Source organism: Camelus bactrianus, chromosome 27 (assembly GCF_048773025.1).
Source record: "Camelus bactrianus isolate YW-2024 breed Bactrian camel chromosome 27, ASM4877302v1, whole genome shotgun sequence".
Taxonomy (NCBI): domain Eukaryota; kingdom Metazoa; phylum Chordata; class Mammalia; order Artiodactyla; family Camelidae; genus Camelus; species Camelus bactrianus.
Genome location: NC_133565.1, coordinates 29,379,699 through 29,392,909, shown reverse-complemented (window position 1 = coordinate 29,392,909; position 13,211 = coordinate 29,379,699). Strand labels below are relative to the sequence as shown.

The window sequence follows — 13,211 nt, the reverse complement described above, 5'->3', positions numbered from 1 at the left end:
TACCCCTCTGCACTCTCTGACCCGAAGTGCTCTCTCTCTGCTCTGGGCTGCCTTTGCGCTTTGTCTGGGCTTCTCCTCCAGACTTCAGCTGAGCTGATTGAATAGCTCAGTGAGAGCAGCGTCTTAATCCCTGCTAATTGTGAGCCTGCTGTAGCTCGCACTGTGAAGTTTCTGTTGAGTAGAGTCAGTTAATAGACGCTCCCCCACAACCAGACTCTAGATGCTACTGACCTTCCATGCTCCCTCTTTTGACAATTTTATTTTGACCAAAAAACCTCTTGCTCCGTGTGGTTTATTTCCGTCTCAGGGTAATCGGGCTGCCTTTTGTAGTCCATTCCTGTCTTGGATTCACCACATGCCCACCATCCCACTCTCCCCACCCAGTGTGAGTCGTGAGCGTCTTACGTGATACGGGAGGTCCCTGCCCAGCTTGTGGTCTAAGTGGGTAGAGTTCACCGCAGCCTGTACCTGGAGCAGGGTAAGGAAGCATTCCTCAGTTTCCGCCGTTAAACCATGTGTCCTCTCTTACAAAACCCCTTCCAGAGTCAAGGGCCAGTATCTCCAGCGGATAAATAGTTGTAAACTAGCTACTAAGACACACATAGCTTGTGCCATCCATTGGATGTCACCAGCCTTTGCCTGCCTGGATGACCATACAGAATCAGATAAGAGGTGTATTGGTTGATCAGGGGCCCAGGTTACGACGGGAAGGCCCGTGTCTACTGCCTCTGTGCTGCTGAGATGTCAGGAGCTCGGACGTTCACTGGAGCATGTGGGGATTGTAATTTGGTCACCATACAGTCATGACAGCTCAACCTCCATGGCAGGTGGTTGTGATTTGGGACAGAGCTATTGGACACTGACCATGTGGGAAGCCGTCTGGCCTGGGGGACATTAAAAAAAGGCAAGTCATCTGCCCAAGAAGCAGTAATGTTAGGGACAATGGTGTGCAGTGCATTCAAAGGTTCCCCAAGGTTCCCATCCTCTAGTTATTCAAACATGAATCTAGGCTGTCCTGGGAAGGGATTTTACTAATGTGATTAAAAGTCCCAAGTCAGCTGACCTTAAAAAATAAAGATTAACCAAGTAGGTCTGACCCAATCACATAAGCCATTTAAAAGCAAGTAATTTTATCTGACTGGTGACAGAAGGGAAAATCAGAGAGATTTAAGCACAGAAAGAATTCAGTGTACCATTGCTGGCTTTGAAGGTGGAGTGAGAAATGCTCTGTGAATGGCCCCCCGAGAGTGATACCCCCCCAACCCACACACACACAAAAGCCAGAAAGGAAACGGGCACCCTTAGTCCAGCAACTGCAAGGAACACTCTGAATCTGCCAAGAACTTGAGTGAGCTTGGAGGTGGCTTCCTCCCAAGGACCTAGGCAAGAGTCCAGCCCAGCCAGCACCTTGATCTTGGCCTTGAGGGACCCTGAGCAGAAAACGCAGTCAGGCCCACCCAGACCTGGACCTAAAGAACTGTGCGCTAATAAATGGGTGTTGTTTTAAGCCCCTGGGTTTGTGGTGATTTGCTGCAGGGCGATAGAAAGGTATACAGGTACCATTCAGTTAGGGAGCAGAGCCTGCCCTGGGCTACGGGGATACCCACAGGAATAAGACAGGCTTCCTGCCCTGAGAGGCTCGCAGCCTGTCGTCACCATTTACGATTGGATACGGATTTGAAATAGTAGAGCAGTGCTGCAGATGAGATAATTATGAATGCCTTCTGGATGAGAAAAGTGTCAGGAAGAAAGGCTTCCTTTCTAGAGCAAGAATTAAGGGAAGGAGAAAGGGAAGCACTTTCGAACACGTTTCATCTCGGGACTTCACCTTCCCGTTCATCTCCAAGCGTCTGCAACAAGTCGGGGCCCTGAATCTGACTCAGGCAGTGCTCCTGGGGTAGTGGTAACCCGGCGCAGTTCGGGCCAGAGCAGCCTGAGCTCAGCCAGCTGCTCCCTCGGGCACCCAGGGGGTTTCTTTAGAATGGAGCTCTCCCACTCTGCCCGAGCTGACTCCCCCAGCTCAGCTTGAGTGAACTTGGACTCTTGGTGAACATGTCCCGCCGAACCAGGCCCTGCCTTGCTAGCACATCCTATTCCTCCTAGAAGCTCTCAGAGAACCGCCCTCTCCCCCTGAAGTCAAAACGGAGACCTGTCCAGGAGCAGAGGAGCACAAGCGAGGGACGGGGGGCTGGGTGGCCTCGAATCTAGCCAAGTACCTCAACTTAGTTCCTCGGGTGGGAGGCATCTCACTCTGATTCCCTCGGCGATCACCTTGTAAAGGGTGACCTCATGTATATAATGTGTTGTCCAGACCTGGGCACTCTGAGACAGAGAAGAAGCTCTCCTAACAACCATGCTGGGACAATAGGGAAAACCCAGGCCTGCCCCAGGCGGAACCAGCAGATGTGGTCATTCTAACCATCCTGCCCTGAGGCGCTGCTCCTTCCATAACCCCATCCAAATGGAGGCATAAACCCGTTCCAGCGAGTGTCCGAGGAGCTGCTGAGACAGGCTGGCATAATCTGCAGGTCTCTACTCAATCAGAAGGGAAAACTGAAAAGCAATAAACATGCACACAATAAGAATTATGAGGGGAAAGCCTCACATTTTTCCAGTCTAGGTTTCTGATCCTGAAACTGCACAGGCTGGCTACAGTGTCCTGCAGATGGCTGACCTCCTGTCCCTCTCACTGCCTGTCTGCCTCTGTGGGGTGGGTGCTGTCTCATTTTGTGCTGAGGGGAGTGGGGCTTCCAACCTCCCCAGAGCAGTCGATCCTGTGAAGAATACGGACTCTTGTTTGAATCCTGACTCTCCATTCCCAGCTATGAGACTCATCTTGGCTGAGTTATTGAGTGTCTCTGGGCTTCAGTTTCCTCATGGGAACAATACAAGCTACCCAGCAAGGAGGGGGCTTTGCTGGGAGCTTCTGCCCCCGCTGCCAGGAATAAAGGGGTGTGCTGTTCATAGATAATTAAAAAATAATAGTAAAGCCTACTAAAAATTAATCTGCTTTTTATTATCACCCTGTACCAGCAGCTCTTGGCAACATCAGTGATAAAATATTTCTCCCCTCTGAGGCTAATTGCTCCCAATACCCTTCTGTTTTCTTCACAGTCTACCTTGATACGCCACTGTGACCTACTTCCTAGGGTCATGATGTAGATCAAATAAATTGATGCAAAGAAAATGTTTCATAGTATTTTATGATAGTACCTGGCCTGCTATATTAGTCTGGGCTGTTTGGTTGCAAGTGACAGAAACTAAAATTGAGCTAGTTTAGGCATTAAAAAGGGAAACTTATTGGCGCCAAAGGTTTGAACACTGTGAGGATAGTCTTTCACCAGTTTATGTTTTCGCTATTTTCTTAGAGTCGGTTTCATTGTCTTAGATCCAGTTCTCCAGGAAGCTGGAGTCATTGCTGCTGAAAAAGCCATGCTCAGATTCTTTTAAGAAAAGGAGGAGAGAGGTAGAAATGATCACAGTTTGCCTGTGGAGGACTCTGATTGGCCTGCCTGGGTCACATCCTAGTCTTGGGATCAATCACTATGGACAGAGGAGGAGTGAGGTACAATGATTGGTCCAGCTTGTGGCAAATGTTCAGCCCTCAACCAATTACTATGGACAGAAGGTGGATGAGGTGCTATGATTGGCCCAGCTTGTGCCAAGTACCCAACCCTCAACCAATCACTACATCCAGAGAGGTGGGCTCTTAGAAGGTGGCATCTCCTTGGACTTTCATAATAGAGGAGTAGCACGCGAGCCTTGTGGTGGGAGATGGTCTGGGCAGATAGAAGAACAGATGACCCTAGCAACTCTGCTGCCCATCCAGAGCTCCCCTCTTCTGGTTTAAGAAGAAATAGTTTGGCTGCAGACGTAGCTCATGCCCTGGAGTCTGTTCTGGAGCAGGCCTCGTGCGCACCGCCTGGATTCCTGTGCTGTGGGGGGTGTTTGTTCCTGTGTGCACAGCTGCTGTGATGGCTGGGCTCAGCCTTTTGAGAACGAGAACACATTGTCACTAGAACAGCAACCAAAGTCTCTTCCAGCCTCTGGGCTCCCATTTCAGGGGCCACACATTTTTGGAACAACATCAGATATTGTCCATTATGGGGCCGTTGCTTTGCTTTTGTTGCTAATCATTTTCTCTTGTTTTCCTCCCTTTTAAACCAAGATAAGATGTTTCCAGTTTTCTTAAGGATTCTTTTGATGAAATAATTCTAATTTATATTTGTGTTTCTGTTACAGCCTGGGGAGCTGTTTTATGAGCACAAAGCCTTCTTTTGTGATCTTATCCAAGACAAACCTCTGATTCTTCTTTTTTCAAAAACTTACTACTGACCAAAATAATACTTAAAAATCAACTTACTGAAAACAACTACAGAAGGGCCCTCAGCCCAGAGAAAAAGGTGCTCTATTGCTGGAATCTTTATAATCTTTCTTTTTCTTTTTTCCATTTTCAGTTTTATCAGGTAGAATTATTAGTCTGACTGCACGATATACACAACTTTGTGTGTAAATACGTACGTATATACAATATACTGCACATTTTTTAGTTTACATATATGTATTGATCACTGTTTCTAAGAACAGATTAGAGCTTTAGCCTTTTAAACTTACATAGTCATCAAAGGAATAAAGCCAGCCAAAAAATAAGAATCAACAGAATGTGGTAATCCTAATCATTCTTTTGCTAACGTTGGAATCAGCAAATGTTTTTTTGTAAAGGGCCAGATAGTAAATATTTTTGGTTTTGTGAGTCATATAGTGTCTTTCACAACTACTCGGTTCTACGATTGTGGCATGGAATTGGCCATAGGCAGTAACTAAGTGAATGGCCCTGGCTGTGTTCCATTAAATATTTAAAAACCAGAGAATGAGCCAGCTTTGGGTCATAAGGTCAGAGTTTACCAGCGCCTGTTCTAAAGCATCTTCTGCTTTTTAACTGTCTTTTAAAAGCTGTAGTTTAAAACTCTGAGCTGTGTCCATTCTTTCCAGTTCATGGAGTAGAAACACTGAATATTGGTCAATATGTTGACCACAGAGTTCACTCTTAATACCTTAAGAGCATTAAGAATATTGTTTTCATTTGATGCAATAATTCCATTTTCAGGAATCTGTCCTAAGACAATATGGCTATTTTTTTTCTATATAGTTAATTACCATGGCATTATGTGCCATATGGAAAACCTGGGAAGAACTTAATGGCCAATGGTAAATGGTATACTCAAAATAATATCACAGAGCCTTTCAAGTAATGTTTATGATTAAATACTTATGAGTGTATACTGTGACATAAAGTGGAAAAAACATATACCATGAAACCTCAGTTAACTGAAAGAAAGAGCAGGCATGCATAGAAAAAGAGTGACAGGAAGTACGCCTAAATGTTAATAGTATTTGTGTATGTGTGTATGTGTGTGTGTGTGATTTTTCTAAAAAGACCACTTTAGCTTTCGAATTTTTAAAAAATATTTTAAGGACAAAAGTAGTTCTTCAAGCTTTTAGTCTGAGATCGGGTCATGTGCATTATTTTAGAACCTTTCAGGATGCCTGTGTTCTTGGAGAAGCCGGGAGGTAGGGGCTGGGCCGAGTCTAGGAGAACTTCCCGGACCTGTGGCTTTCTAGCCCAGGATGGTCATCTCAGGGCTCACAAAGTGGCTGCCTGGAGCCTACCATCACTGATACTCTTAATTTTGAAGGAGATTACTGAGCTTCTGGGAGTGAGTCTTCCAGTCCCCACATCACCTTCAAAGCAGGCACGCCTCATCCTATTTCCCGGTTGAGGAGACTGAGACGGAGCAACGAGGTGCCCTGCTCCTCTCTCACGACTGCACACGCGGGGCTGGTGCCTCCCATCCTGGCCACCCTTTTCACTTTGAAACGGCATACTTCAGTTTGGGGATGTGTTATTCACTCTCTCATGATTCTCTTTGGTACATCAAATCCAGAAAAATACCTGCTTCCACAGCTGCTAGTCGTGTTGGAAGATTTCTGAGGCCTCTTCGGCAAAGCAGGCCGTTGTGTAACGGGAGCCCTGCCTACTCTGGAGAGTTTTCAGAGAGAAGCTTGTGGCTTCTGCACTAAAAGAAGGAAGCTGATGGGGTGGGAGGCTTCGGGGACTAGATTCGCTGAATTCAAAGAACTGGTGAAGCAGGAGGGCCAGAGTGACGGGACTAGCAGGCGTGAAAGCTGTGGTCCAGGAGGGGATGTGTGAGTGTACAGTTTCCACTGGAGCAGTTGTGGGTGCCTGTGAGTCCCGGAAGCTGGTGGTAGGGATGGGGGCCGCCGTGAAGAGCTGCGGAGGGCAAGTACTGAGGCGGGATGCTAGGTGGAGCCTCCACATGCATGCTGAAACCAGGTAGCACAATTGCAGGTCTTGGGGTGCAGAGAAGAACTGTGATGTGCTTAGTCTTCATGTGCTGATGTCTGAAAGGAAAGAGGAGGAGCCACCCGGAGGTTAGAAGACTAACAGAAGCAGAGGGGTAGCGGGTGGACAAGGCTGACGTTGTGGATCTGGAAGGAGCTGGGGTTATAGGAGAGGAGGGCTCCTGAGGACAATGGCAAGCCTGTCTCTGACCCCTGGCGTGTGGGATGTGGAGGGAGGACAAGCCTCCCGTCCAGAAGAGCTGCTGCCTGGGAAGCAGCAGGTCAGGCTGATCTGTTAGCTCAGGGGCTTCGGGAATTTCTTAAAGGAACTGAGGGTGTAGGAGTTTGTTTATTTCAGAGCGGGCATTCCGGAGGGCACCCCGGGGGAGAATGGGAGGGAGCGGAGCAGGGGGCTTAGATTGTGGGTGAAGGGGACAGAGAGGAGAGGTGACCAGAGTGGCTGGGAATTTAGGTACTGGCCAAAGGCAAGCAGGACGGGATTCATGGTGGGACCAGCCCAGTGACAGGAAGCCAAGGACTGAGTCCTCCCGATCCAGTGGATGGGGTTGGGGCTGGGGGAGACTCTGAAAGGGGTCAGCGTTGGCCTGGTTGGCTGCATCTCTAGGCACCCGCGGGGGACCAGCCCTAGAAATGCAGACCCACGGTTCTAAGCAGACCCAAGGTTTCTGCAGGTCAGGAAAGAAGATTGAGCAGTGTAAGCAGCAGCTACATCTCCATGCTTGCTTCTCTTCCAGGGAGCCCCGGTGTAAGGAAACTCCACACCCAGTTGCCCGTGGGATGGAGAGCGGTTCCCAGTCCCCTGCACTGGGACTCACTGCCTAGGGCTGAGTTCGCCCCAGTGCCTTCATACATCCCCCCTGCTATTAAATTTGCCAAAAATCCAAGTTACATAAGCCTCTTGGGAACACACCTACTGTATAAAGTAGGGATGCTTTCCATTCCCCGGGAGTCCGGAAAGGGGTTCATTGTGCCCGAGGAAACTGGAGAAGCGCACGGAGAAATAAACGCTGAAGCAGTTGCCTCCCAGGGTCATGACAGCAGACCGTGGAAATATGCTTTTTCATTTCCTCATGTTCCAGGGCTCATGTGCCTTGCAGCTGTGATTTATTTTCAGAGCACACTTTGGAATTTGACAGACGCTCACGCTGGCCTGCTTCACAGCTGAAACCATTTGCCATTTGGTAGATGATAAAGCAAGTGACAGTTTACACTAAAACAGCCGTAAAAAGAAGTCTGGGAGTGAGACAGACAGGTGTCAAACCTGGGATGCAGACGGCACAGAACCGACGGCCGCCTGGTGCCTCCTCCGTGGTGGGGGGTGCCAAGTTCCCCTCAGACTGCGAGGCCTGGGGGGGCCCTCGATGGGCTTGAACTCGGGGGTACACATCCTGCTTAAAGATGAACAGATCCGTGGTGGGCATGATGGTGATTACTGGCGTCTGGAGCGTGCTGTACAGCTACGGAGCCCTGGTCCACGTGGGAAGTGAGGGCCACAGTGTCCCCGCTGCTGCTGCAGGAGCTGGGGAGAGACAGCTGACATCATCCACAGCTAACTTGCCCAGGGTCACAGAGTAAGTGAGGGAGGCAGGATTTAAAGCTAGGTCCGTGTTCTCAGCTACTAGATTTCTAGATTGAGCAATGGAGTAGTGGCGGTGCCAATGACCAGAGTAAGGAGGTGTGGAGAAAGGGCAGCTCTGGATGCTTTGGGCAGGAAGACGAACTTGGTTTTGGATCTGTGGAGTGAGATGCCCAAGACAGTTGGACACAGAGGAGCTTCCCAGAGGTCTCGCAGGAGATGCCATCTCGGTGTCATCAGCGTGTAGGGAGTGGTGGAGCCCAAAGAATCACCGAGGGTCCTGGGGAGAGTGAGGGAGAAAAGGGCGGAGTCCCCTGACCAAGAGCGCCAACAGCCCCAGCTGGTCTGGGCTGGGGAGAAGGAACCACCACAAGGGCTGAGAGCCAGCCAAGGAGAGGTCCCGGGGTAAGACTGTTCCAAGGAGGAGGGACTGGTCGAGGTCAGGGACGAAATCAAGAGGGACTGAATAGAGTTTATTAAATGTGGCAACAGACAGGGACCCAGTGGCTGAGGCCAGAGCTGCAATGTGAGCTGTAGTGAAGGCAGGGTGCGGGGACCAAGCCATCGGGAGGACTGGGGCGTGCGGACAGGATGCTCTGATTGCAGGTGGAGAGAGGACAGGAACTTCAGGGTCAAAGAAGGTTTTTGTTTTTATTTGTTTTCCCCCCACCCCTGATGAAAGCGATTTGGTGGTGTTTGAATACTGGAAGGAGCAGGTTGTGGGGAGGGGAGAAGTTAAAGATAACGGTGTGGGAGGGGTCTGGTTGATGGAATAAAGCCCATTGGAGGGGAGGACACGCTGAGGTTCAGATTTCTTCCTCTGAGATGAGAGCAAGTTGGGTGATAGATGCAGATGAGTGTGTAAGTGTTTTGACTTAGGAACAGAGAAATAAGGAGGTAACAATCCATTTATACTAGCATATGACTTAATGCCAATTTTGTTGAAAAGTCCTTTTAAGGATGGGTAAAAACTGTTCAGTTCAACTAGCATATACAAGTGTCATGGGGGCTCCAGGACCCTCACGAATATCTAAATCCGTGGACTCTCAAATCTCTCACATAAAAAGGGTGTAGTATTTGCATATAACCAACACACATCGCCCCTATACTTTAAATCATCTCTAGATTACTTACAACACCTCCATGTAATAACAGTGTAAATGCTATGTAAATAGTTGTAAATACAATGTGAATACTATGTAAATAGTTGTTTCAAGCTTTGCTTTTTGCAACTTTCTGGAATTTTTTTGCCCAAATATTTCCCATTCGTGGTTGGTTATATCTGGGAACGTGGAACCCGTGAATACAGAGGACCAAGTGTCTGCTGAACTAGGCACTGTCAGCGGTGCTAGGACACAGCATTTTTAACCTGATTCCTTTCTTCAAGATACAGACCTCAAGGTCAAGATGAATGAACATGTAGTTAAATCATTATGATACAATGTGGAAATTGTTATAAATTTCTATTTCCTCCACCAGCCAGGGAGTAGACCTGAATCTTGCTCATATTTGCATCCCCTGAGCCTCACTAGATGCCTGGCTCATGAAAAGCATTGAATGAATGAGTAAATGAATGAATGAAGAAATGGACAGGAAGCTCTATGTGAAGAACCTAGAGAAGATTCCCAGAGGTTGTAACACGTGAACTGGTCCTAAAGAAAGAGTAGAGTTCCCGAGGATAGCAGTTCACTTGGAACAGAGTGAGAATTCCTGGCAGAAAGGTCCAGATCTGCAAATGTGTGAGGGCAGAAGGCACTCACAGAGATGCACACCTGGTGAGCGTATTGGTGAGGCTGTGGTCCTGAGCTGCACTCCATACTCTACGAAGCCGCTAACCACATCTGGTTACTGAGCACCCAAATCGGAGCTCGTCAGAATTGAGAGGGGCTCTACATGTAAAGTAGATGCCAATTTCGAAGACTTTGTATGAGAGAAGACTGTGAAATATCCCATTAATAATTCTCTGCACAGATTACATGTTGAAATGATAATATTTTGGATATATTAATAAAAGTAAACCTCACCTGTATCTTTCAACTTTTTAAAAAATGTTCCTGCTAGAACATTTAAAATGACATAGGTGACTCTTAGTATGTTTCTCTTGGACAGGGTAATGGGACATGTAGGGGAAGTGAGATTGGGTGGCAGGCAGGGGCCAAGTCATGAAAGTCTGTGTAAGGAGTTCCTGTAAGCAGTGCAGTTTAAGCCAAGGAGGGCACAGTCGGTTATGTGTTGTCTACACAGCCGTCAGGTGTGTGAAAGATGGACTGAGGAGAAAAGCTGCTGAGGGTTCAGAGCGAGTGAGTCTCCCTTGAGGCATGATAAGCCAGCAGCAATGAACAAGGCAGACGAGATGGAGAGACAGACTGAGTGTGCAGGAGGTGAGGGACAGACATCTAGGATTCCGACTTTGATTGCTGGTTGACGGAGATCCTTTCGTCGGTACCTGGAGAGGAGCGGGTGACGTCACGCTGCCTTTGAGGTGTGCAGTCAGCTGCCGGTGGTTTAGATCTTGGTGCCTGGGGTGTAGATGTAGAGTCATTAGTGTACAGAGGGGATGATCAAAGCCTCGGAGTGGATGAAATGCATAGGGGATGCATTGCAGGGGAAGAGAAGATGGCTGAGATCGGAGCCTCAGGGGGATGAAGGGGTCAGACAAGGGGAGAGTGGAGAGTGCTTGTCAGAAGCCAAGGGCAGGGAGGATTTTTGAGAATCATTGTGCCATTGTGTAAAGTTCAGCAAAACAGTCAGATAAGACAAAGGGAAAATGTGTTTTGGATTTACAGTAAGGAAGTTGTTGGTGACCTCGGTGGACGCCGTTTCTGTGAAGTAGTCGGGGAGAAACCCAGTTTGGAGTGACCTGAGGTGATGGAATTGGACAAAGCAGAGACAGCAAGTGTGGACCACTCTGAAGAAAACAGGGCATTTAGAATTGTGTGGATTTGGTTGCTTAAAGAATGTGGGAAATTCCAAGAAACACACAACTTGCGTGGCCTCACTTGTCCTCGTTGGCAGAGCTCTCCCCGCACCTGTGCCCCCTAGTCAAAGGCAGAGGCTTAGCAGATGTCCTTCTCTCTCTCCCTCAGGCCGGATCTTGGACCTGAAGACTGGGACGGTCAAGAAGGAAGGGCAGCAGTCGTCCATGAGGATGTGCATGGGTTCCCGGCGGTCCTTCATCTGCAGGATGAGGTCTGTCTGGGGACACAGTGGGCTGGGGCTGTGGTCGGGTTGCTCCCTTCTCATCTGCCGTCGAGTCCTGATGGGCTCTGCTAAGATCACACGTTCACTGCAGGGACTTCATCTCCTGACTCGGCCTGTGAGCCTCCAGACTTCGTGATCTGTCTTGGCAGAACCTCCCCCTTCCTACCCTTCCACTAGGTCTCATTTCCCACCACTTTCTCCCCATTCCTAGACTGGCCTCCCCTTGTCCCCTGCATCTCAACTTTCTTGCTATCCTTCAGGGCCCTTTACAACTCCAACCTCTCCAGGTTCTGTATTTCTCAGCGTATTTTGTGTAAGACCTACCGACTCCATACTTGCTCCTGTGGTTCCTTGTGCCGGCTCGTACATGTTAAATTCACCTTTAATTATTACATTGTTGATATTTTAAGTGCACGTGTTTTGGCTCTGTAAGTAAATTATAATTGCCCTGAGGTTAGGGGCTTTGATTTATGTTTACTCTTTGAGCCTCCCGTGACATCTGCATATATTGGTTAACACATGGTTGTCGAAGAAAAGCAGGAGAGGCTGCACTTTGGGGTAATCAGGGGATTGCTCTGTCTCTGAAAAAGTAAGAGCTGGGATCTTGAATCCTCGGATCCAAATCAGACTTCCCTGTACCTTCAGCCCTGCGGTCCCAGAGGGCTGGGTGGCATTGGCTGCAAGACAGGAGGGACAGGACAGAGTCAGTTCTGTCAGGGGTGTGGAATCCCCAGGGCAGTAACATGAGGCTGTGCCTCCCATTTGTTCTTCTATTCATTCATTCAGTTACTCAACAAATTTTTATTGAGGGCCCGCCGATGCCAGGTGCTTTTCAAGGCGCTGGGAGTTCAGCATTGAATACAGCATCAAATCCCAGACCTTGTAGAACTTTATTTTAGAGCAGGGAGAGACACGATAGACAAAAGTACCAGGTAAATACATGGCACGCCACAAGGTAATAAGTGTTACGGAGCAAAATAAAGCAAATTCAAGGCGTAGGAAGTAGTTGGAGTTGTTAGTTTAATGTTATGTAGGATGGTTAAGGGAAGGCCTCATTGATAAGGTGACATTTGAGTAGAGACCTGGAGGAAATGCGTAAATGAGACCTGGATACCTGGGGAAAGAGAACACCTGGTAGCAGGAATAGCAAGTGCAAAGGCCCTGAGGCAGGAATGCTCTTGGCATATTCAAGGAGCAGGGTGAATGGGGTGAAATGGGACGGATGGTACGAGATGAGCCCAAGAGGTAGAGGTATTAGATCAAACCACCCTTATAAAACTTCCACTTTTACTCTGAATGAGGTAGGAGGCCACTGGAGTTTGATCATAAGTGTAATATGTTCTAAATTACCTTAAAAAAGTCACTCTGGCTTTGTGTGGTGAACAAACCTGCAGGGGGAGAACAAGGGTGGACATGAGGAGGCTGTTGTAAAAAACCAGGTGAGAAACGTCATAATAGTGATTATGGTAAAATGTGCTCAGATTTTGAACGTACTTCAAAGATAGAGCCAGCCCTGTAGGGTATGAGAGAAAAGATTCAAAGGTAGATCTAAAATGTTTGCCTGTCCAACCAGAAAAAGGGAGTTGCCATTTAGCAAGATGCAGAAGCTTGGGGGAGCTGATTTGAGGTTAGAGGGAAGTTTCAAGCGTTTGAAGACTGAGATGCCTATCAGACCTGTAAACGGAGAGGATGAGTAGACAGTTGAACGTGTAATTCTGGAATTCATGGGAGAGGTTGGGGCTGAAGATAGGCGCTTGGGGACTGACATCAGTGAGATGGTATCTAAAGCCTCCAGACCGCGTGAGCTCGCCTGGGAAGTGAGTGTGAATAGAGAAGAGGGCAGAGCTCCGGGCCCTGGGCCACTCCTGCATCGGGGAGGCGAGGAAGAACCTGCAGAGGCTGAAAAGGAGCGGCTGGGCCGGTGTCCGTTTCTCGGAGGAAGCTATGATCCCCTGCCAAAGGCTACTGATGAGTCCCGAGTGTGAGGACTGAGGATCAGTCACTGGACCTCAGAGGGAGAGCCAGCAGCAGGCTGAGACCCCCCTCCCCC

General features: G+C 48.4%; 1 protein-coding gene across 5 annotated transcripts in view; it reads left to right on the top strand.

Moving 5' to 3' along the window:
* The window catches only part of ARNT2 (aryl hydrocarbon receptor nuclear translocator 2), a 163,966-nt gene that overhangs the window by 80,674 nt on the left and 70,081 nt on the right, over positions 1-13,211 (top strand). For all 5 annotated transcript variants that reach the window (XM_074354187.1, XM_074354186.1, XM_074354189.1 and 2 more), the window contains exon 6: positions 11,047-11,149. In XM_074354187.1, the coding sequence (XP_074210288.1) occupies positions 11,047-11,149 (103 nt within the window). The remainder of the gene's footprint in view (positions 1-11,046; positions 11,150-13,211) is intronic.